Source organism: Neomonachus schauinslandi, chromosome 13, assembly GCF_002201575.2.
Source record: "Neomonachus schauinslandi chromosome 13, ASM220157v2, whole genome shotgun sequence".
Lineage (NCBI taxonomy): Eukaryota > Metazoa > Chordata > Mammalia > Carnivora > Phocidae > Neomonachus > Neomonachus schauinslandi.
The window spans coordinates 12,110,976-12,136,446 of NC_058415.1; the positions used below are offsets into that span (position 1 = coordinate 12,110,976).

At 45.2% G+C, this 25,471-nt stretch overlaps 1 protein-coding gene across 1 annotated transcript in view; it reads right to left on the bottom strand.

Annotated features, from left to right (window-relative positions):
- The window catches only part of APBA1 (amyloid beta precursor protein binding family A member 1), a 76,008-nt gene extending 66,954 nt beyond the window's left edge, over positions 1–9,054 (bottom strand). The window contains exon 1 of the mRNA XM_021694416.1: positions 7,849–9,054. Coding sequence (XP_021550091.1) covers positions 7,849–9,054 — 1,206 coding nt within the window. The remainder of the gene's footprint in view (positions 1–7,848) is intronic.
- Positions 9,055–25,471: the final 16,417 nt, after the last annotated feature.

The following is a 25,471-nucleotide window of genomic DNA, read 5'->3' on the forward strand; positions in this document are numbered from 1 at the left end:
TCACTGATATGAGGAATTCTTAATCGCAGGAAACAAACTGAGGGTTGCTGGAGTGGGGGGTGGGGTGGGAGGGATGGGGTGACTGGGTGATAGACACTGGGGAGGGTATGTGCTCTGGTAAGCGCTGTGAATTGTGCAAGACTGTTGAATCTCAGATCTGTACCTCTGAAACAAATAATGCAATATATGTTAAGAAAAAAAAAAAAAGAAGAAGAAGGTAGCGGGAGGGGAAGAATGAAGCGGGGGAAATCGGAAGGGTAGACGAACCATGAGAGACGATGGACTCTGAAAAACAAACAGGGTTCTAGAGGGGAGGGGGGTGGGAGGATGGGTTAGCCTGGTGGTGGGTATTGAGGAGGGCACGTTCTGCATGGAGCACTGGGTGTTATGCACAAACAATGAATCATGGAACACTTCATCTAAAACTAATGATGTAATGTATGGGGATTAACATAAGAATAAAAAAAAAAAAGATCATTACATCTTTCCAAAAAATTACCCCAGTCAGATCAGGACCCTCACCGTTCATGGAAAAATGACTCCCTTTTTTTGTTACTGATGACTAAGTACTAATACTTAGAGCATTACTCCCCATCGGCAGGGAAAGGACAATTTGCTGGTGATCCTATGTTGCAGGATGGGCCACGGAATGTACTCTGGTAAAGGAAGGCATCTTGAACACATTTCATTTTTAAGATAAAAACCATTAATCTAGGGGTGCCTGGGTGGCTTAGTCAGTTAAGCATCCAACTCTTGATTCAGCTCAGGTCATGATCTCAGGGACCTGAGATCAAGCCCCAAGTTGGGCTTTGCCCTCAGTGTGCAGAGTCCGCTTGGAATTCTCTCTCTCCCTCACCTCTGCCCCTTCCCCCTCAAATAAATAAATAAAAATCTTTAAAAAATAACAAACCCCATTAACCTCGCTAAGAACACAAACCCGAGGAGGAGTCAGCCCCTCCACATATGACCTCAGCAAGCATCCGTCCCACTGTGGGTGTTAGTATTCCTTCCGCTCTCCTTCCCACATATGTTCAGTGGTTTCCAGGCCCTAAGCCCACTGTCAAGCCCACAGCTCCTGAACTCTTCAGGGTTTTCATTGTCCAGGTGCAAATCCATGTACCAATTCGGGTTCTTCAACCTTAAGTCGAACAGCCTCCACCTTGATCTGCTTTGTCCTTCTTCACTAAGAATGAGTGAATGATCTCTGAGTGATTCCAATCTTTTATATTTTTATTTATTTTTTTTAGAAGATTATTTATTTGACACAGAGAGAGAGCACAAGCAGGGGGGGCAACAGGCAGCGGGAGAGGGAGAAGCAGGCTTCCCGCGGAGCAGGGAGCCCGACGAGGGGCTCGATCCCAGGACCCTGGGATCATGACCTGAGCTGAAGGCAGCCGCTTAACCGACTGAGCCACCCAGGCGCCCTCCAATCTTTTATATTTTTAAGGCAAAGAAACATATGAATATGGTTTGAAAAGTCTAGCTTTTGGCAAAAACTGAAGTCCGTTTCCCTCTTCCTCCTCCCTCCATGGTCTCATTGCCAAGACTTTTAAGCATTCCTTCTGGTATTTACTTCCACATTCATAAACTGTGTGTTCACTCTGCCTCATCTTAGCTTTTCAGTTTTAGCCATTATTTCTTGGCATCTATAAAAGACTAGGATTTAGGGGCACCTGGGTGGCACATCTGGCTAAGTGTCTGACTCTTGGTTTCGGCTCAGGTCGTGATCTCAGGGTCGTGAGATCAATCCCTGTGTGGGGCTCCACGCTCAGCAGGGAGTCGGCTTAGATTCTCTCTCCCTCTGTCCCTCCCCCTCACATGCTTTCTCTCTCTAAATTTTAAAAATCCTAAAAAAGAGACTAGGATTTACCTCTTTTACACTATACCTTCTTTTATCCTTCCAATATTATATTTTTTGTTAATCAATATTCAGTGTTTGTATTCTGAAGACCGTGCATACGCTCCTTCCTGCCGAAACACACGCATTATATGATTGCATTTCCTGCCTGTGGAACAATTGTTTGTGAGGCAAATAACTGCCCTGTTTTTCTATTTGCTTAGTTTTCTGTGTACTGATCAATAATTTATGCCAAACTCTGCTAAAACACTCCAAGATTCCTCTCGGTACAAATATATGAGGAAATCTCTCACTTCCACCCTTTCTGAAAGCCCTCCGGCCTCTGGTCCACACTGGACTGACTGATGCCTTGTCCCTCCACACAGCTGTCACCTGGGATCTCCTTCCCCACCACCCTCGGAGTCCCTCTGTCTCCTTCCTGTGGGGGATCCCCCGTTTCCCAGAGCTCTCGTCTTCTTTCTCGATTAATGCTCCCATTTTGGGGGAGCAATCCTCTAGCAGCCCCCGGAGAAAAGGTGCACAGAAGGTAAGTTTTCTGGGACCCTGTGTATCTGAAAACATCTTTATTCCACCTTCACACTCAACTGGAGACCAGATCTCCCAGTGTCCAATGTTGCTTTTGAGAAGACCAACACCACTGGGATTCCTTTGTAACCTGTTTCTAGCTCTTGGCAAGCCTGCAGGATAATCTCTCCCTCCCACCTGTTCTGAAATTTCTGCGAGCCTTTTTTTTTTTTTACTTCATCGTTCTAGGCACCCAGGGGAAATCTTTGCACCAGGTAAATCTCATGTCTTTTGGTTCTAGGAAACAATTTTTCATAATTTCTCCATTTTATCTGTTTTCCTATTTCCTTTTCATCCTTTTGCCTTCACTGTTCTATTTAAAGATTCCCTCAACTTGTTTCCTTCTTACTGAAAGATTTAAAACATTTTAAATTTGTGCTGTCACATTTTCTAGTTAAAAAATTGGGGGGGGGATTTTTTTTTAGAATCCCCCCCCCAATCCCCATATGAATATGGTTTGAAAAGTCTAGCTTTTCAAAAGCATCCTGGTCTAATTTGTTAGCTCCCTTACCTCCCCCTTTCTGAGGAATAGGAAGTGTTTTACAGTTTTCTCCTGCTCTGAGCACGGCCTTTATTTCTTCAAGTTCCTCTTCCCATTTGTTTTGTGTCTTTGCCATTCATATAGACGTTCTTCAGATGTTTGGTGGTCCTTGGGTCTTCACTCTTATTTAACAGTGGGTCCCCAAAAAGCCCACTGGAAGCTTCATGAGGCAGTAATCTTCACTGCGGAGTGATCAGGTGGGGCCCCAGCTGTTGGGTTTGGAAGCCCCCAAACATGAGCATCTGTATGTATCTGCTCTTGGGCCTGTTTCCTCAGAGAGGAATCCTCCAACCTCCCGCACAGGGCCGGGGGGCGGGGGGTGGGGGTTGTGTTCTAAGCCTGACAGCTAAGAATTCTACAGCCTTCTCACAGCCTCACTGCTGAGTAGGCCCCTGTTCCATAGGGAGCCTCATTCCCATTTTCAGCTGTGGCTAGTGTCCCCAGTTCCAGCATTTCTCTGAGTCACCCCTTCCCTACAGTCAACCTGCCACCTTCTGTGGGGCTGAGGGGGGAGTGGTAACCCAGGGCCCGGGCTGGCGAAGGAATCCAATGTCTCTGGTGACAGACTTTCAAACAATTTTTTTTTTTTTTTTGTAGCCAGACTCCTGCCGTCTGAGGTACGTGGTGTCTCAAATTCCTGAGCCTTTCTTGGAGATCCACAGCACCCCTCCTCACAGACAAATGGCAGAGTCAACAGAAACCTCCTCAGTGTTATTAGTCAGAATCGATCAGGCCAGGCTGTGGTAACAACCACTCCAAATCCCCAAGGCTGAAAACGACAGAAGTGGATCCCTCTCATGCTACATGTCCCCCAGGGTCATCAGGGAGCCCTGCTCATCATGGTCCCTTGGGACCTATGCGGACAGAGGCTCTGCTGTCTTGTGACCCTGCCATCTTAACATGAGGCTTCAGGGGGAGAAGCCTGCTCTGAGCTGCCCCTGCCCAGAAGCAGCACCACACATCACTGCTCCCGTTTCAGGGGCCATGCCTCACTTCCAGGGGCTGGGGAGGGGAAGTGCCGTCCTCCCCATGCTTGAAGGAAGAGGACAAATGGACATCCTGGGAAGCACCCCTGTCTACGGCAGCCGGTCACCACGCTGGTGTTCCAAAACTGTGTTGTTCTCTTCGACTGCTGGCTCTCGGTGCTTGCGGCTTTACACATTTTTATTATCGTATTGTCATTTTAGTGTAGCTTTAAGAGAGAGCAGAGATAAACAGCATCTGCTCAACACCCCGCTCAAAATAACCAAAACCCTCCAACCGCCACCGTATGCTTGCTCCTACCTCTCTCTGATTCCACCATGCCTCTCTTCTCCACTCAGAATGATTCTGTTGCCTAAAGAGAGGCTGGTAGGCCATGAAACTTTTCAGAACTAGTCATTCCTTAATGATATTTTCCCAGAAGGGGGTTGGGAGGTAGTTTTCAGATATATTTGGAATAGAGAAATCTTTAGCAGAAGCAAAGCCCTTACAGGTCATTACAGTTTCCAAAAACCAGTCATTTTTGATCAGTGCTCAGCTTCTAGTACATGCTCAGGTCCTGGCTAACAAGCAGTCCAATCTTCACGTTCACCCATTAACAAATGCCAGTCTGCTCCCAGTGAAGAGCAAAACACTGGCGTTCTGAGGGAATGAGAAGGGGCATTAAAAGCAGATTCAGCAAATCAGCAGTTATCGCCGGCAAGTGATAATGCATGTGTTTTTTATTTCCCTCTAAGTGCTCACTGTAGCTTCTGATCATGCCATTTGTTGTTGTTAGTTTTATTTTTTTGAGAGAGAGAGAGAGAGAGACAGAGGGAGAGAGGGGGGGGGAACCTTGAGGGGGTGAGGGGGGGCAGAGGGAGAGGATCTTAAGCAGACTCCGAGCGCTGAGCATGGAGCCTGATGCAGGGCTCGATCTCATGACTCTGAGATCATGACCCTGAGATCAGCACCTGAGCTGAAATCAAGAGCTGGATGCTTAACCAACTGAGCCACCCAGGTGTCCCTGATCATGCCATTTGAAAATGCATTCCAAGGCTATTTCTCTAGGTCTTTTGACCATGACCAAGGGAAGACAGTCCCCTTTGCTAAAACCAGACCTGGGCTAATAAAACATGTACCTTAGTCTCAAATCCACAGATTGTACAGGGTGAAACTGCCCTGATACATTTTTTCCCCCCTGTGAATCAGTGGTTCTTAATCTTTTATATGCTGAAGAATCACAGGAAGAATTGACAAAATAAAACAAACAAAAAAACATATCCCTTAGACATTCTAATTTGGAAAAAGCAGTAATTTGTATTTTCAACAAGAACCTTCCAGACTGACCTCAGACCAGTTTAGCAGTGCTTTTTCATTTTCTACAACAGCATACACAGAAAGAGCATTCAAGTAAATATTTTTTGATGCTGAGATGGAAATCAACAGAATGTACAAACTTCTATTTTTCCCTCATAATACCATCAAAGACGTAGGAAATGAAGGTCTTTACCATGAACACGGAAGGACAGATGAAATACAACTCACAAATTCAAACAGCTTCCAACTGACTGGTGGAATATTTTAAAGCACAGATTTTGGGCTTTGCTTTGTAGTAACTCGTCATAACCTAGTAAGCCCTACTCACCAATCTCCCAGCATCAAGCTGAATATCTGCCAGTATGAATTTCGAAACCATCACCTGATGTCCTATCATCAATTCCACCTTTTGAGTGAAACATCATGCAAGAGGTTTAAGTTGGTCTCCTAGTTCAAATGAATCAAAGCAAGCCCCAGCCCTAAGATAGGCTGTGCTGTGGGCTCATTGTGAGAGGCTGCAGCGACAACGGGGGGAAGCCGGTTACGTCAAGGAGCTGGTGCGTGGAAGGAAGCTGAAGGAGGAAGCCAGCACCTGGACCTAATGCTCCTGCATCTTTTTCTCTGATGGATTTCCAAGGTTCTAAAAGGATGTGGAACTCGGCCTCTTGCCCGCTCCTTACCTTTGAAAACCTGCTCCATTTTCCCACTACATGTGCAAAATGCTGCAATATTTCCCTCCTTGCCAGGAGAAACCTGGAGGCAGGTGGAGGTCAGGAAGAAATCTACACATGAAGGCACCTGTCTTACCAGTTCTACGAGAAGCCCGGACAACAGAGGAGAGACACGGAGCGACGATGAACTAACTGACCCAATGCTGCCCCCTTGCTGGGGAGGACACAGATCCTTTCCTCACCGGTTTTCCACCTCTCCTTATTAAGGGAGCCGGCGATTTAATTAGCTACTGGCAAATGTTGACTGTTACTCAAAGCGGAGGTGAATGATACCCCTGACCTGCATAGCCCTTCACGGTTAAGTAGGATGAACAAAGAGCTTCCAGTAATGGCTTCTCACTCCAAAAGATATACTGAGAAATAACCTGGTGCAATCACAGAAGGCAGAATTAAATGAAATCAAATTGAACCTCCTAGGCCTTCTTTTAGTCCAACCTCCCATTTTAAATGAAATTATTCAAGAGAATGGAAAAGTGAGAGCGCAAAAGAATCTTGAACGCCAGGTGGTGGGGGCAAAGTTGTCTTCTTTATTTTGAATGGACTGTGACACCCAAGCTTGCCATGTTATCAAACTTCTTTAGGTATTCCAAAAATGGAAAATAAAATGTTGGCAGAGGCAGCGATAGCTTTCTGTACCTCTTCCCGAGGAAGCACAACGAAGTTTTAAACCCCAAGCAGGTCTTTTGGGGAGAACGGTGCCCCGGGTCCACCAGAAATGAAAACTGAGCACTTAAACTAAAAGCCACAGTGAGACCCAGGGTGTCGGTGAAAAACCGCAGAGCCCCTGGCAGGAAAAAGCTCAGAAGGATCTCCTTGATATCCTCCAAGGATGCCACAAGGGTGGCTCCAATCCATTAAGGGGCTGTTTTAAGGCAGTGGTGCTGAAATTGTGGCCCCGCGACCAGCAGCATCAGCACCACCCGCAAACCTGTTAGCTGACAGTGTTGAACTTCACCTGAGCCCTGTGATTCCAGAAAACAACGAAGGTTAAGGAAACCTCCCCTACCTTTTTGTGCTCTGGAAATGGCTTCCTGCAAAGACCACCCCCTACCCATATGACTTATGGAAGACTCTCAGGTGTCCCCCCCCTTTTTTTTTTTTTACCTATGACAAGGCCAGACACAGACCCTCCAAATTCACCTTTGCCTGACGGTGATTAGCTGAACTGCCCAGCTTTGTCAGAACAAAATGCCTGCTAACCAATCTTCACCTGAACTTTTCTCCTTCCTCCAGGTCCTTGAACTTTTAGCCAGCCTACACCCCACACCCACTCCTCAACCGGCCTCTGGAGAACAGGCTGACCTCGGGTTAAAACATACGCTCTTTTGCAAGGCATTCAAGCCGGGCTTTCACCCCACTTCCCCACAGCTCCTTCTTTCTAGTCCTGTTTACTCCTCCCTAGAAAGGAGACCCTCTTTTTGCCCAGCCCCAGAGACCCTTGCAGACCCTATAATCAGAGGTTCTCCTATTGCAATAGGGCCCATCCCCTGTTAAAAGACTACCTTTCTCCCCTTTGCAAAAAAAGCTTTCCCGATAAAGTCTCTCCTTGCACAATCCGGACTTGGTTTTTCTTGCACATTAAAATTACAAGTTCTCAGGCCTCACCCCAGCCTTCTAAGTGAGAAACTGCTCCGGGCAGAGTTTGAGAACCAGCGATTTACAGCCATTCCTTCAAAGGGTCTGAAAAACGCGTTCCACACCTGAACTCCATCCCACCCGTGTTTCGCTCAGGGGCTCGTAAGCGCAAGCAGTCTCCGAGGCTCGCGGTGGACACGTTTTTAGCGTCCCCACAGACCACTAATCTCGTGAAGTCATTTCACCAGTGGCAAGCAAGTCCCCGCGCGGCGCTGGAGCCCGAACCCGCGCATACTTACATCTCCATCCACCGGCCTCTGGTCGTCACAATCCCTCGTGGGGCTAATGTCCTGGCGCATGACCCAGATAGGCTCTTTGGGCTCGTCGGGGGTGTAAGGCGAACGGATGGTCCTGGTTTTCACCTCCTCGATGGCCTCTTTGATGTCCTTGATGGCCAGCGAGATGGCGTCCCTTTTCTCCTTGCTGTATCGCTGGCCCGCCTCGCCTCCCGCCGTGCCCGCCGCCCGCTGCTGCCCCGCCACCGGCGCCTGCTGCCCGGGGCTGTCGGGGCGGCCCCCGCCCGGGGTGGGGGCGCGCTCCAGGTCCTGCTCGGCCTCCGGCATGTCCTCGGCCGCCTTGTCGAGGCTCTGCGAGCTCATGCTCTGCTTGACCTCGGCCACGATCTGGTCGATGTCCTCCTCCTGCTCGTAGCTGTCCATGCGCGGGTAGGGCGCGAACTCGGCCTCCTTCTCGGGGCTGTCGGACTCGCCGTCCGAGCGCTCGTCGTAGTGGTGCAGCCGCGCGCCCAGGGCCTCCTGGCGGTACGCGGCGGCCTCGTCGCGCTCCTGCTCGTACAGCCGCAGCCCGTCGCGCGCCTCCAGCTCGGGCGCGTCCCCGATCTCCTCGTACACGTGCTCCTGGAGGCCCCCGTAGTCGGCGTAGGGCTCGGCGTAGGGCTCGTCCTCGCCGCGGTGGAACAGCCGGTGCGTGTACACGTAGCCCGAGTAGGCGGCGTTCATCGCCTCCTCGTGCTCCAGCGAGTGGAAGTGCAGGTGGTTGGGCAGCGCTCGACGGTGCGTGGCCTCGGCGTGCTCGGCCTCCGCCTGCTCCGTGTACTCCTCGGCCTCGGGCCGGTACTGCACGGCGTAGGCGCTCTCGTCCTCGGGGTCCTGAGCGCGCTCCGCGTCGTAGCCGTCGCGGGCCGCGGCGATCACGTCGCCCTCGGCCGTGTCCGTGTGGTTGTGGAAGCCGCTCTCCGTGCTGGCCGAGCGCGCCAGGCACTCCCCGCGCTCCTCTTCCTCCCGCGGTCCCGGCGGGGCGCGGAGGTCGTCGACGGCGCGCCCGCACCCCGGGCGGCCCGCATAGCGCTGCTGCGGCGGCCGCCGCTGCCGCTGCTCCTCGTCCACCTCGGGGTGCTCCAGGTCGGCCTCCACCGACTCGTTCACCTCCCCGCCTGCCGCCTCGTCGGTCACCTCCACCTCCGCGGAGCCCTCCAAGTGGTTCATGGTGGGCGTCGGGCGGGCTGGGAGCGAGGCTGGGCCGGCTCACTGCGCTCTCATTTTGCTCCACGCGTCTGGGAAGACAAGAAGGGGAGGGGCTGTTAACGTGCTTCAGACCGTAGTTCTGAGCTGAGCACCCAGAGAAACCGTAAAAACAGCTGCTATTGATCCCTTCTGACTCCGGGTCAATTAAAAAATGGTTGCAAATTTCAACGCCGTCTGACAGCACATAGTGCATTTTCTTCCTTGCATGTATCGTAATTTGTAATTACATAGCTACTTGTCTAATTGCTTACTGGCTTTCTCCCTTCCCCACCCCTCAGACTGAGAGCCTCATGAGCGTTTTGTTCTCTCTCCACCATGCTTACTATTCAGGTTCCATTTCTGATGCACATGAATAAAGAGTACTACTAAATTGAATGGACCAATTGACACATTTTCCATCTGCTAAGGGATAAATCTCTCCAAATTAAACTAGGATCCTAGCTACTTTAGAAACGGTTCTTTAAATAAATTTCAAGGGAAAAAATAATCTCGAAATGTTTTGAGCTCTTGCTGTCAATATAAACACGCAGCCTTTCGGAGGCAGGCTATCCACCATCAGAGGGTTCTTGTCCTGTTATGACAGGCTCTGTTACCTTGGATAAGTGGCTTAATTTTCTGGACCTCCACGATGAGATCAGACTCATTGACTAAGGGCTGTTACACAGGGAAAAAAGACTCCGTTGCCGAGTAAGTTTGGGAAACGCTGACTTAAGAGTTGACTTTTCATTGTGAGTATTCAAGAGGAAAGACACATGATGTGGGGTTTCCTAAACTTGTGTGAGGAGGAAACCCTTTCCTAGAGGCCAGTGTTCTGACAGATCCACTTAAAGAAACACTCACTAGTGTACTTCACCATATACCCTGGACCTAAAATTCTCTGATTCTATGAATTACCATTATAGCTGGTACTAGATATATGGACATCATGGCTACTTTCTTAAAAATACGGGTATGTCTCTTTATCCATTTCCAGAGAAACTTGTAGCTAGAGATGGATTTGGTTTCAACCTCTCTCATTGTTGTTATCACAAAATAGCTTTACAGCATGATGCATCCAGTGTATGGAAATAGATACAAAGGATGTACAGAACAACAAAAATGGGCGGGATCCCTATGATTTCAAGACACCTGTGGGAAATGCGTTCAACTATTAAGTGTAGGCTTTTCTCATAGTGTTCTTTTGGAGAACCCACATTACGACTGGACAAAATGGATGGGAAGTGAACTCATTAATGTACTAGGAGAAAGCTCCAAGAGGATCAGGGGCATTTGATTGACTCTCTAATATTGCAGTGGGCTATATTTTACTCAGCTCCCCACAACCACAGCAATTTCCTTCAAGCACTAGGACAATCCCAGTAGTAAAGGAGGGCATTTTGGAGCTTCCCAGTTCACCTTCAAGCAGAAATATCATCTTTCCACCATTCTTTGGTGGACCCACCTCCATTCCCCACTGCTGGCTGGCACACACTGGAAGAAAACAATTACGGTTTACTCGAGATGAACAATCCTAATTGCGTTCCTCCTTGGCAAGAGTCCCACTTCATACAAGTGAGATCCAGTCTCCTTTGAAAAATTGTGGCCTCCCCTCATTAACCCTTGAGAACAGTGACTCCGAGGAGGCATAAGAAAGTTTTCCAAAAGCAAGTGTGAGGCTCCATTCAGACTTTGATTGATGGTTAATGCTTTGAACAGAAGAGGCAAGTGTTGGTGCTGAGGTCCCCCTGACTAAGTGGCCTCCATCACGGGAAATACAAAACAAATATTCAGTTCAATACAGCACATGGACAAGCAGAGTCTACCCACATTTCCTTTATGAGGCCTCTCTGGAAAAGACAACAAATTAAACGTACACATCTCAGTCCGATGGACACAAATCAAGTATTCACAGAGAGGGATACCGAACAGTGTTAGCAAGACAATAATAAGCATCCAAAGCATGTGAATGGCCAACAGTTCATGATAACCATGTGCAGAATTGACCAAAACCCTGTCTACAGTGAAAATAGATTTTATTGATGAAAATCTACTGATACACGTATTAAAAAGAAGTTTTAGTTTAGGGGCACCTGGGTGGCCCAGTCAAACATCTGACTCCTGATTTCAGTTCAGGTCATGATCTCAGGGTTATGAGATCGAGTCCCAGGTCAAGCTCCACACTTAAGATTCTCTCTCTGCTCACTGGCCTTCCCCCACCCCCAACTCCCATGCACATGGGCACACACACACACACTCTCTCTCTCTCAAAAAAGTTTTAGTTTATTCTGGGTTAAAATCGCTGTTTCACCAGCAAACAGTGCCCTCTCATAGAGCACTTACTGATTCAAAGGAAATGGGATTTCTCTGCATGTCCGAACACTAAATCATGATAAAGAAAGTTATAAGACGCACATTCTTTTTTTTTTTTTAAGATTTTATTTATTTATTTGACAGAGAGAGACACAGTGAGAGAGGGAACACAAGCAGGGGGAGTGGGAGAGGGAGAAGCAGGCTTCCCGCGGAGCAGGGAGCCCGATGCGGGGCTCGATCCCAGGACCCTGGGATCATGACCTGAGCCGAAGGCAGACGCTTAACGACTGAGCCACCTAAGGCCCCTAAGACGCACATTCTTTGGGGGAAAATACTGTTAAAATAATGGTGAACTGGTGAAACTGGTCCCTGACCCCCTTGGTCCAGCTCTAGCTCTGGGTTCTTGGGTCCTACTCCCTGCAAACCAAGCCCAAGAGCCCCATCACTCCACCAGCCCCACTGCCACACCTCACCTGTGTCCCATGTTCTAACACCCCCAGCGCTGACCCGAACTGCCTTCCCTACTCTCAGCCTATTTTTCACCTATATTTGGTGACTCTTTCCTGTCTTTGGTGACTCTTTCTTGTCTTCCCCAGAGCAAGTTCACACTTGAGGACTGTCTATTATGTGCCAGCCTCCAGGCAATGTTCTAGGCACTGGGGCGGAGCGGTGACCAAGGAAGACAGGCTTCTCTGATTCATTAAGCCTCCGTTCTGATGCATGAGGTGGAGGGCAGGGGAGGGAGGTGAAGAAAAAGGAGAGGGGAACGGACGGTGGCTATGTAAATAAACAAACGGGATAGCCCCAAATAGTGAAATGTCTTATGAAGAAAATAAGATGGTAAAGGCATAGCAAGAGACCAGGGAGGGGGGTTATGCACACAGTGGCCAGAGGAGGTGATGTGTGAGCTGGGGCCTGAACGATAAGGAAAGGGGCGGCCACATAAAAATCTGAGGGCAGGGCCATGAGGCAAGAGGGCACTTGCTTGGTTCAAGGGCAGAAGCAATGTTTGTGAGTGAGAAAGGGATGGTGTGGAGGGAGATGAGGGTGGGGAGATGGCAAGACCAGGCCTGGTACATCATGGTAAAGAGTTTGGATTTTATCTCAAGGGCACTGGTATGCTAGTGAGTGGTTTTAATCAGGGGAGTTACAAGGCTTAATTAACTCCTCACTTCATCCCCATTGTACTTTGTCTATTGTTATATATATATATATATATATATACACACACACACACTGTATATTTTATATATATATTATATATGTATAAATTATATTATAGCACCTGTCACACAAAGCAACAGTTCTTTATAAATATGAAGTCCTCAGGAAAAGAGGACGTGTCATTTATCTTTGATTCCCTAGTGCCAAGGACAGAGGTTGCAGAGTTGGTAGTCAATGAATTTTTAGTAATTAAAAAGAAAAAATGTCTATTTCCACTCCCTCCCCCCCAATATTTGGGGCCTTCTAGCCATTGGCATGCTCAGGCTTTAGAGAACTCATTTCTTCCTTCCATCTTGAATCTTTGCTGCCCTTATCCATCCATGCACCTCCTCCACCTTCTTCTGATGCTTTAAGTGTCCAGAGAACTCTCGTGATTCAGTATTTTCCTACATTTGCATGTACTGATCCAGTTGGCATTTATTAGACATTTGCCAGGTACCATGCAAAGGCAAAGGGTATGCAAAGGTTTTGAAAGCATGGTCCCAGCCTTCAGGGGCAGACAGCTCTAATAATTATAATACCTGCTGCTAAGTGCAAAAGAGAACTAGGTTCAAGCTACAAAAGGAGCCTAGAGTTAAACCAACCACCACAACTGCATCCCCTTTGTGAGTCACACACGTACTGCTGTTCTTTTTTTTTTTTTTAAAGATTTTATTTATTTATTTGAGACAGAATGAGAGAAAGAGAGAGCACATGAGAGGGGGGAGGGTCAGAGGACGAAGCAGACTCCCTGCTGAGCAGGGAGCCCGATGCGGGACTCAATCCAGGGACTCCAGGATCATGACCCGAGCCGAAGGCAGTCGCTTGACCAACTGAGCCACCCAGGCGCCCCGTACTGCTGTTCTTAAAGGGTTTAGATTTCATGTGCTCATAAGCAACCTGAGGACTAAGGCCTGGGAGAAGAGTGCCTTCAGCCACTCAATGGCCTTGATTAGGACCCATGTGCCTCTGGAGGCTGGGGCAAAGGGAGGAGGAGTGGCTCCCTCCCCCGCTACAGAAGTGTCCTGCAATCTGGAAGACAGAGGCAGGACAGGCTCCACTGCAGGTGTCCTGGCTGCAGGAGTGAGGGAACCAGCTGGAGAAGGTTAACAAAGGGAAGGAATTCCGCTGCCGTGCCCCATTTATAAATAGAACATTTCACAATTCAAGCAGCTGAATCCAGGTATCTCCTAATGGTAGCTGAGACTCATGTTGGTCTGGGATTAATGGAAGGGGAGGTTGTAAATTACTTTGGCTGATCTGTCCTTAAGTAGCCATTGATAAGAAATTCCAATAGACTGTCCCTTTTAACACTTGCAGAAGTAGTTTTAGAAAACAGGTCTGACTGAAGACGAAATGCAATGTGAAAAAGAACGAAAGGAGTCACATCAGGTTGTTAACATGGAAGGTATGGGGGGAGGGAGGCTGGTATAGGGAAAACAGGAAGGTGGAGGGTACAGAAGTGGGAAAAGAATAAGACTGTGCTAGCCATCCGCTCCCCTGAAAAAACTAGAAAGAATATGATTCCATAAATATGTTTTTATATTTTTGTGTATATTTAAGAAGTACATTTACCTCCTATGGACTGAAGGAATGTTGTTCCTTGTCTCCTGCTAGAGTTGCAAAGGAAAGTCCTGTTTCTTTGGACCGTAGCCTGTCCTAATTCACCTGCACACATACATTTCCAGTCCGCATGATGTCTGCCACCAAGCCATTGGAGTGGCTGCCAATGACCCTGAGGTCGTGGTGATATATTAATCTCCAAAGCAGCAAACAGTTCTGGTCGGCAAACAGGATTGTGCCCTCAATGCTGCATGCATATACATTCGTGTGTGTGTGTGCGTGCACGTGCATGTGCATGAGCGTGTGCGCACACACACACACACGCGCACACACATGCCACCCACATAGGCTGGAGACTAATGGTTCTCATTAAAGAAAAAAAAGGGTGACAGAATACGAATACCCAAGTTTTCTTATCCATCATCTCTACTCTCTGTTTTCCTTCTATGAGTGAGATCAACTGTGGAACATCTACTAGAGAAACCAAAGGACATCAAGAACCTCATGCAAATCATCAGCTTTTTAAATTCAATGCATCTATTTACATGGGTAGCAGAAATAAAAAAAAATAGAGTCCATTAAAGCTTAATCTCCTTTGATTCATTTGGAAATTAAATTTAATGATACTGGGAGCTAAGATGGAAACAGAACACACATTTTTCCTTCCTAAAGTCATTTCTAGTTTAAATAGGCTTACAAGGTCAGGAAAAGCCTCCTTACACACAGAACATCTTACTTCAGTGAAATATTATTTTGTTTCTTCTCTTATCCTTGTGTGAAGCTTGGCTTGACAGATAGCACTGGTAATGATTTCAGAGTGAGTTGTGTACTTGAACCCAAGGAGTGTTGCTGAATAGCCAGATGTCAACCAGAGGTCTGTGTCCTTGACCCTGTCCTACTTTGAGGAGGACATGTGGGCTGGACATCTTCAGTTTCCCTTGCAAGTGACCACTCCAAATGGCTTCCCTTCCCTTCCCTTCAGGCTTATGGGTGGTAGGGGTGGCGGGGTCCCTCTTTTCAGCTCTCTGCCTCTCTGCGTATTATCTAATTTGAGTGCCTATCTATTTCCTGCTGGGACCTAACTGATACCAAATGCGTGATACCCATGTTGGCAGATGATAAATAAATCATTTAAAGACAGATGTAAAATGATAAATCGTACAGCTATAGTAAACATCATGAAGGTGGCACCCTAGTGGGAAATTCTAAACCAGGCTCTGCTGTGTCTTCTCACCCCCACAGCACTCCTTCTCCAAAGGCTACAGGGGATCAGGGAATTGACATGGTAAATCCACACAGGAAGCATAATGGGTTTATAAAAGCCTACCTGCCTGCCTGCCTGTCTGGATCTCAGCCTCTACATCTCTCCTCTCCCAAGGACAGAGGCCACTTGATCTTCTCCTAATGCCCTAGTCTGTCAACTGCAGGCTCAGCCTGCTCCCAGTCTCTATTCAATCCTAATTTTAGATCTAGCTTTGCCCCTCACTCAAGAATTAGGATCTGGCTTCGGATCTTTCATCCAGTGATTTGATTTCTTCCCTTGTACACAGACCACCCCAATGTTGGCAGTGGATACCCCACTTTCTGGGTCAAGAATGCCAATGGCTTTTTTGGATGGCCAGTCATTGATGGTTGCCATATCCCTTAGAGATCTTGGAATGCCTGCTGGACTAAAATTTCATCCACACATGGAGCTGAACTTGCTTCCCAGTACCTGCCCAACACAGGTGGGTGGGTCCTGGTCTTTGGTAGGCTGTATGCTTACATGTTTCAAGGCCACTGTCTTTGCTCAAAATACTTTGGCCACTCCTTTATTGGAACAGCTTTCAAAGTTAATTTCTGGGATTTGAAACTACCAGCCAATTGTTCTCAATATTCTATTCTAATATTAAGTCATATTTGATTTTTGCCATCAAAGGATTATCCCTCACCTTATTTATAACAGTTTGCTATGAATGGTGCTTGATATTCTTCAAATATCAAAGTTATCTCTAAAGGATCATCTCATCATCCATACGCTTAATGAGATATTACAGTGGTTAAGGGGACAGGTGTGGGCGACAGACTGCCTCAATGTATCATAGTTGCATCACTTACTAGGGATGCATCACTACTTTCTTTGACTTAGGATAACTTAGAGCAAATTTCCAGTTTGATCATTTCTAAAACGGGGATAGTAATAGTACCTACATCACAGGGTTACTGGATGATACAAATTAATATATATATATATATATATAAAACATAACAGTGTCTGATACATTGTAAGTGCTACTTGATATTCATCAGTGCATTTTCTGCACACACCATAATTAGTATTTAAAAGATCAACATGTAGTTTTTAAAAAGCAAAAAAAAAAAAAAAGATGAAAACAACTAATGCTGCTATAAATGCTTTGAACACATGGTACATTTCTTATTACTCTTTACCAAGTAAGTCTATGTAGGAATGGGAAAGAAGCATTTAGGCTACTTTTAATCATCTTGAAATAAGGCTGAGCATAAGTAAATCCACCAAATAATCATCATAAACCCTATACTACATGTGTAGGCCAATGCATGTGGTGTTCTGTGTACTCTTGCCCTCACCCTCACAACAGTCCCAGTGGGAATTACCTGTCTCCAGTTGCTGATTTTGAAACAGAAGCTTAGAGAGCTTAAGTAACTTGTCCAAGGTCACTCAGAGCTGAAGGGTTGGAGGTAGATCCGTCTGGATCTCACTGTTCATGTTTTTCTTACTACATTTCACTGAGCCTATAAAGTGATGTGATCGATTTTTTTTAAACAAACATCTAAATTGGTGTAATCCCTTTTAGAACAGTCACCTTGGCAGACTCTATACTGACATGTTCCAAGGGCACTCACTCCCTTTGCTCAAAACACTTTGGCCAGTCCTATACTGGAATTGATTTCAAAGTTAATTTAAGGGTTTTGAAGCTACCAGCAAATCGTTTTCAATATTCTATAGTCATATTTAGTTATATTTGATTTCTGACCTCAAAGGGTATCATCCAGATTTATCATCCACCTTATTTACAAGATTTGGCTGTGAATGCTGTTTGATGTTCTCCAAATACCAAATCTATCCCTAAAGGATGAAGATGTGCTGCAGCCAAGATGATTAAAAAGACTCTGGCTCAAGCTCTGAAGTCAATTCCAAAAGAGGGCTTTAAAAATTGTCTGGCCAATGGCCACATCTTTCCCATAGGTTCTTTTTTGGATGTAGTGTTCCATGATTCATTGTTTGCGTATAACACCCAGGGCTCCATTCGGTACGTGCCCTCTTTAATACCCATCACCAGGCTAAGCCATCCCCCCACCCTCCCATAAGCTTTAACTTTGCAGATAAGCAGACGGACAGAGGCCATTTGAACGAATGCATTCTTGTGTGATTACTGCAAAATCAGGTTCATTACTTTCATCCACCTTGAAATCTGTGTAACTGTGGCTAACACTAACTGGGCAGGAAAATTAATTCATCTACTTGGATTAAGTCAGTCATGCCAACCCCAAAGCTCTGATCATAACCCAGCCTTTGATTAAAGAGAAATTCGGAATTTATGCAGACTTCCTTATTGTCTGGCTCTTCATCTAGCCTCTTAACAATCGAATTATACATTTATCATTCTTATTTCAATAAAACACATGAAATAAGCTTAAGGCAATCATGGAAACTCAGAGGGGAAATCTTGCAAATTTTATAGAAAACTCAAGGAACATTCTCTGGAAATCAAAGCCAGTTGAAAGTCTATCTGAATTTTCGTGACATGCACCTGGTACAAAAATTAAACATATCTGCATAGTTCATATGTATTAAGGTTTCAATAGCCTTGTATTTTTTTCTATTACAATCTCCTTTTTTATGTCCCTATACAACTTCCTTTTTTTTTTACCCTCCACTACATTTATTGTCTCTGTTGCTACACTACACTTAGTTCAGGGGTATTAAATCACCAGTTACAACGCAATCTGGATCATTGTCCTGGTATTTCTGTTATCATACAGAAAGCCATGCACACTCAGCACTATGGTGTTAAAGATAGTAAATCTCTAAAATCAGTTCAGCTACGTTAGTTTTCAGAGGCTCATTACTTCATACTGCAAAAGGACATGGAAATGGGAATATCAGGCTAAGGCTGAACTGAACGGTAATTCATTAAAATGAAGTCTTTCTTTGAGACCACACCACCTCAAATTTACTGCGACTGTTACTTTTACAATTATTTGGCTCATTAGAAAGTCAGTTAACTTGCTTCTCTCTATTGCCTCAAGTTTTCTGTAGCTTCCTCTAGCATTTTCCTTCCCCAAATTCACACCAGAATGTCAACCACGACCCTAATTATGAAGCTTCAGATTAAATTATTGTTTCCAAGCTTCTTTTTTTTAAGATTTATTTACTTATTTATTTATTTATTTATTTATTTATTTAAGAGAGAGAATGAGAGAGAGAGAGAGACCATAGGAGGGCGGAGTGCAGAGGGAGAAGCAGACTCCCTGCTAAGCAGGGAACCCGATGTGGGATTCGATACTGGGACTCCAGGATCGTGACCTGAGCCGAAGGCAGTCGCTTAACCAACTGAGCTACCGACGTGCCCTCCAAGCTTCTTTTTTTTATTCGAAGGTCACGAAAGCAGCCTGGGCTGGGCTGGCCATCGTCTTCAAATATTTTTTTCAGCTATACTTCAAATCTGAAATGCCAGGGCTATACTAGATGATGAAAAACAGTGTATCCAGGAAGGTTTGCTCTCTGACACTTCAGCTTCACAACTCCCAAAGCACAAAATCCATTAAGCAATTATTAGGTAGCAACGCTGGTAATGACTTGAATTTGGACTCGATGAGCCAGAAATTCTGTATTGATTCAAAGCCTCCCATGACAATCAACTCTCTCGATCAGTCATGTTAGCAAAAAGTTAACAGGGAAAGAAACATAATGTGGGGAAAGAAGAAAGTTACTTTCTCTTCAAAATGATTCACGGATTGCCTGGAAACTCTTCAGAGTTCACTGGACATGTTGACCTGAATGTGAGGAGGCAGGGTGCCTGCATGGTGCCTGCATGCTACATTCCTCTTCTCATCAGCTAATTTCATTTGGGCCCCAAATACAGACCACTGAAATTCAAACATGATTTTCTGGCACCCAGAGCCTTCTGGTCACCATGACAGAAGACATGAGCTTCTCCAAAGGAAATTATTTTTAATTTGCTTTATTAAAAAATGGTGTTGGGGCCACCTGAGCGGCTCAGTCGGTTAAGCGTCTGACTCTTGCTTTCAGCTCAGGTCATGATCTCAAGGTCATGAGATCAAGCCCAGCATTGGGCTCCATGCTGAGCGTGGAACCTGCTTAAGATTCTCCCTCTCCCTCTGCCCCCCCGCTCCTGCCACATACACATGCTCTCTCTCTCAAAAAAAATTTTTTTAAATGGTGTTGATTTTACTGAAGATTTCATAAAGAAGATGGAGGTGAAAGATTATATCGCATACCACACCCCTTACCCTCCCCCCCAAAACTAACTGGTTAATTTTCTCACATCTTCCTTTTTAGTCATCAGCCTCAGGGTTTCCCTCTCTCGCGAACCTTCCTCTACAGTCCTGAGTCTTCATGGTTCATGTCCCTTCCTTCTGGATCATCACAGTCCAGTAGAAATATAATCTGAAACATACATGTAATTTAAAAATGTCTATAGTCACACTGAAAAAGGTAAAGAAAGTAAAATAAACTTTAATAATATATTTTATTTTACCTAGCATGTCCGAAATATTATCATTTCAACATAGGATCAATATAAACAATTATTACTGAGATAATCTACATTCTTTTTTCCTACTAAATCATCAAAATCCAGTGTGAATTTTACACTCACAGCAATCTCAATTAGGACTAGCCACATTTCAATAACCACAAGTGGCTGGTTGCGACCATATTGGATAGTATAGTTTTACATCTAACTTCTGGGCTTCCCAAACTCTCTCCTTTTCTTTTGCAGAACAGTTTAGCCATGTTCAAGCTCTTCCAAATGTATAGTCACCCTCCCCCATCACCCTGCCTAACAAACAAAAGACCCTCCAGTTATCAGAATTTTCCTTCCAAACAACAGGAGGTTATAAATAACAAACAAATGAATGAGTGGAAAGCTTGGTTGTTGCTGTGATCCAGAACTAAGTTCTACACTGCCTGGTCATTGATCTCCCAAGGGGACTGGTTCCGTATTCCTCTCTCCCAATCGTCACTGCTGTCCTTTAATCTGAGATCTCTTTGGCCCCATGTCCAGTGTGGCTGTACCTGTCCTTTCCCCTCTCCATCACTCTCAGCCTTGTCCTCCCTTTCCCCTCTGCCCTCCCCCAACAGATAGCCCTCAGGCTCATGGCCATACTAACCCACAGCTCCTGCCCTTCAGCACGCAGGGCCCCCTGCATGCAGAGTACAGTAGAAATTGCTCAAAGATTCCTCAAACAGACAATGAGGCTCTGGAGAAGCCAGGCAAAGTAAGAACAAAGAGAACCCTCTTCTCTCACCTGGAGGGGGTGCGTGGGAAGGGGAAAGAGAATCCCAGGCACTGGGGAATCGAGTCCAAGGCAGCAGAACATACTGGTTAAGAACATACATTAAGCGAGATGGCCTACGTTCAAATTCAGTTCCAGTGCTCACTAGCTATGTGACCTTGGGCAAGTCACTTAACCTTACTCTGCCTCAGTTTCCTCTTCTCTAAGTGGGGGTAATAGTAGCACCTACCTAAGGTCATTGGAGAATTAAATGAGTTAAGGTAGCACAAAGAACAGAATAAAATACAAACTTGTTAATTCACAGAATGTACAACACCAAGAACGAACCCCAATGTGAACTATAGACTTCGGATGACAACGGTGTGTTGACATAGCTTCCTCGGTTGTAATAACTGAGCCACTCTGGTGTGGAGTATTGATAGCTGGAGAGACTATGCATGTATGGGAGAACAGGGGCTACAGGGGAAATCTCTGTTCTTTCCACTAAATTTTGCTGTGAACCTAAAACTGCTCTAAAATATACATGAAAAAAAATATTCCATTATTTATATGTATAATATGTATCACATAAGTAAAAAGTATAGGTATATAAATATGTAAATATAATATAAACATCATATAACATAATGTAAATATATATAATCTATTATATATGAATATATAAATAGAAATATATGTATTTCACGACTTAAAATATTCAAGCAGGGCTGCTGCACTTTAACTAGCCCATGACCCCTCACTGAAGCTTAAGCAACATGTGGGTTGGGCACATCTCTGCCACCATCTCATCGCTGTCCCGATTCTGAGACCTGATGAGTCCAGGTGTGGGTGGCAGGCACCTGATTGGCCCAAGGAGTCACCTCCTGGCCACCTGGCTCAAAGGCCACCCTGCGTTGTGTGTGTACAGGCTATTTCTGGAGCCTCCAACCAAGCTGGGACCGCACCCTGGGCTTCTGGCTCACAAACCTCTTGCTCAGACATAGTAACACTCGGCTCCCATCTGCCGCTGAGACTTCCCAGCACACCACAACTAAGCCCCGTTCTTTCGGCTTGCACTCCAGCGAGCTGCTGGGTTATTCTCCTTGCCCACCTCACAGCAGCCTGCTTCAGCTTACAACACAAAATCTCTCTGACCCTGTGCTCCTCACAGCCATCCAGTTCCAACTCCGGAAGAGTACACCTGTGGGCAGGTCAGCTGTTTACAGCCCTTGATTGGCAAAATCATAAATTCTTACCACCTTTCCTCATCTATAAAGTGGGTCAGCGAAGGATGATTTGAAAGCATCTCTCAAAAGTATCCCTCTGAGGAATTTATGTGTTGCACTCATGCACAAATGTGTGGAATGACTTACATACAATTCTATTTAAATTGCTAAAGCATAGTTTGCATTCATAAAAGACCGGAAACAACTAAAATGTCCATCATGAGAAAGTTGGTAAAAGAAATTATAGAGAGAATTCTATATATGTGATCGTTATGCACAGATGATAGAAAGAGCTCCTTGATAAATTAAAACAAGGTCAGAACAGTGTATGATGAATATTATCATATATGTAGAGGAGGAGGGAAAAGAATGCGTATGTATAAAAATCTCCGAAATGACAAAAAACTAATACCAAACTAATATTTCTTTTGGAGGGGGCAAGGGTGAGGAACAGGAACTGGCCAGGTGGGGACGATGACAGAATAGAATCTTCTCATCATATGCCTCTTCGTACTTTTTTTTTTTTTTTTAAAGATTTACTTATTTAAGAGAGACAGAGAGCAGAGGGAGAGTGCGAAGGAGTAGCAGACTCCCTGCTGAGCAGAGAGCCCGACATGGGACTCTATCCCAGGACACCGAGATCATGACCTGAGCCAAAGGCAGACGCTTAACGAACTGAGCCACCCAGGTGCTCCACCTCTTTGTACCTTTTGATGTTTGGACCATGAACCTATTTTTAAAAGACCCTACATAGGTAATGAAAATAACCTGTTCTTTCTACCCTATGGGGATGGTGACTGCTTTCTGAACTGTAAGGACCTGGGAAAACTGATCTCCCTTCCTTGTTGGGGAGGGCTTTGCGGTAGGGCTGATGAGCTGAGTCCCTGCAAAACCTTTCTCTTCGGGTACTGATGGAAATTTCTCACCACGTGTCCGGTTTCTTGCTGCCATGCTGGTACTCAACCTCTGTTTTTCTTTGAGCCTCACTTTTTTTTTTTTTTTTTTTTTTTTAAATTTTTATTTATTTATTTGACAGAGAGAGACACAGCGAGAGCGGGAACACAAGCAGGGGGAGTGGGAGGGGGAGAAGCAGGCTTCCCGCTGAGCAGGGAGCCCGACGCGGGGCTCGATCCCAGGACCTTGGGATCATGACCTGAGCCGAAGGCAGTCGCTTAACCAACTGAGCCACCCAGGCGCCCCTGAGCCTCACTTTTGGGAGTAATGTCTTTGTGGATAGATTGTAGGGGTGGGAGTGGTAAAGGGAACTTTCAGAGTTGCTATACTTACATGGGAATTTCTAGCACAGGTCACTGAAACCTGCATTCTAGAAACTCCATATCATCAGCTCATGGATAAACAGGATCACAAAGTGGCAGAAATTTAGAACTGACAGCGTTGGTAAAGCCCAAGTCCCTTATTTGACAGATTGGGACACCAGGGAGTAGAGAGGTTATGGGGCTCCTTCAAAGTCACGTGTGTTAAACTAGGACTGGAGAGAAGCACATTGCCCGGTTTCTCTTCACATGCTATCCAGTTACAAGAGACAGATCTACTAAACGAAAGAAAATAGTTACAAAAAGATGCTTGGCTAAATGGTGTCAGAGCAAGGGAAAAGAATTAAAAATATTCCAACAACCCAAAGGAAATCTGCTCAACACACCATACGTTCGATCTTCAGAAACTTGGCTTTCCAGTGTCCAGAATGCACGTGTCCTTTCTGAGAGAGTAAGGGGCACACACCATTTCCACATGGCCAATTGAATACAGAGTGTGGCAGAAATGGTTTGCTGCCCACAAAAATTCCAGCTCACTCTCCATCATGTAGAACCTTTGCCAGGAACTACATTTACAAGCCCTCCGTACATCTAGATGGGGCCATGACTAGTTCTCTCTCCAAGAGAAGGAAGGTAGAAGTGAGGGGACCTTTCTGGGCCAGATCATTGAAGAAGTAAAATTGCCTTTTTCACGCACTCCTTCTTCCTCCACCGGTTAAATGCAGAAGAGTCTGAGACCTGTGGGATATCAGAATGACAAGAAGGAAGTGGCCTGGAGTCCTGAATTGAGCACATGCAGGAAAACTGCCCACTGCCCAGAAATAACCTGCATTGGACTGTTAGTAAATTAACTTTCAATGCGTTGCTACAATAAAATTTTGGAATTTGCTTATGTTATTCTCATCAATCAGTGCACAGGGCTATTTCAGTGGGGCCTCAAAACAAGTCACTAATCTCAACTTTAAAAAAGAATCACTGACTAATGGGAGAAAAAATACCAGTTCTCTTTTTAGTTCTGTGGGTTACCTTGAGAACTCTCTCTAATATGTCACAATTTACTGACTTAATTTAGGTGATATCTATTGACATCCTGCCAGGAAAGATGATGAAAAGTGACAATTTAGCTTAATCTTTTTCCTTCCATTTCCCAACATTTAATAATTATAATTTATTGATTATATTTGTAATTTAAAATATTAGTCTCTTAAAAAAAAGACTTTTTAAGAGTAGTTTTAGCTCTACAATAAAATTGAGAAGAAGGAGGTACTGAGATTTCCCCAAAACTTCCTGCCCCCCCCCCCACATAAGAGCCTCCCTCATCATCCACATCACTCACCAGAATGGTAAAGTTTTTGTATTTTGTATTTTGCCTTGAAGTGCTTTAATTCTGCTCTTACACTCAACTGATCACTGGGCATAGAATTCTATGCTCATAATAATTTTTTTCTCGTATTATGAAGTCGTCACCCTCTTACATTCTAGCCTGTCCACGGGATCTTGTTAAAATGCAGATTCTGGGGGCATCTGGGTGGCAAAGTCGGTTAAGCATCCGACTCTTGGTTTCAGCTCAGGTTGTGATCTCAGGGTCATGAGATCGAGCCCTGCATTAGGCTCAGTGCTCAGCGGGGAGTCTGTGTGGGATTCTCTTTCTCTCTCCGTCTGCCCCTCTCCCCTCTCTCAAATAAGTAAATAAATCTTTAAAAAATGCAGATTCTGATTCATGGGTCTCAGTGGGGTTTGAGATTCTGCATTTCTAATAAACCCTTGGATGATGATCCTGCTGCTGGTCTGAGGACCATGCTGGGTGGTGAGTTTCCAGCATTCAGTGGTGCTGATGAGCAGTCTGATTAGCTTGATATCCTTTTGTCACTTTTTTCTTTCTGGCATCTTTCAACATATTGCTCTTATTCTTAGTGTTACTATATTTTCTTAATCATTGCTCTCTGCACTTAATAGGCTATTTTAATCTGTAGATTTGTATCTTTCCGAAGCTTTGGGGAAGGTTCTATTATTTCCTTGATAATTTCTTTCCTGTTCCCCCTGCCATTTTCTCTGGTTTTACTTTGAGACTCCTATTGGTCAGATGTTGGAGTTTTTTTCATTTTTCCAGGCTTATTGAGATATAATTGACATATAACAATGTGAAAGCTTAAGGTACAGGATGTGTTGATTTGTTACACTTAGATATTGCAAAATGATTCTGACCATAGTGTTAGTTAATACCTTCATCACATCACATAATTACCATTTCTTTTTTGTGATGAGAACATGTCAGATCTACTCCTTTGGTAAGTTTCAAGTATAATGTAGTATTATGAACTATCATCACTGTACTATACA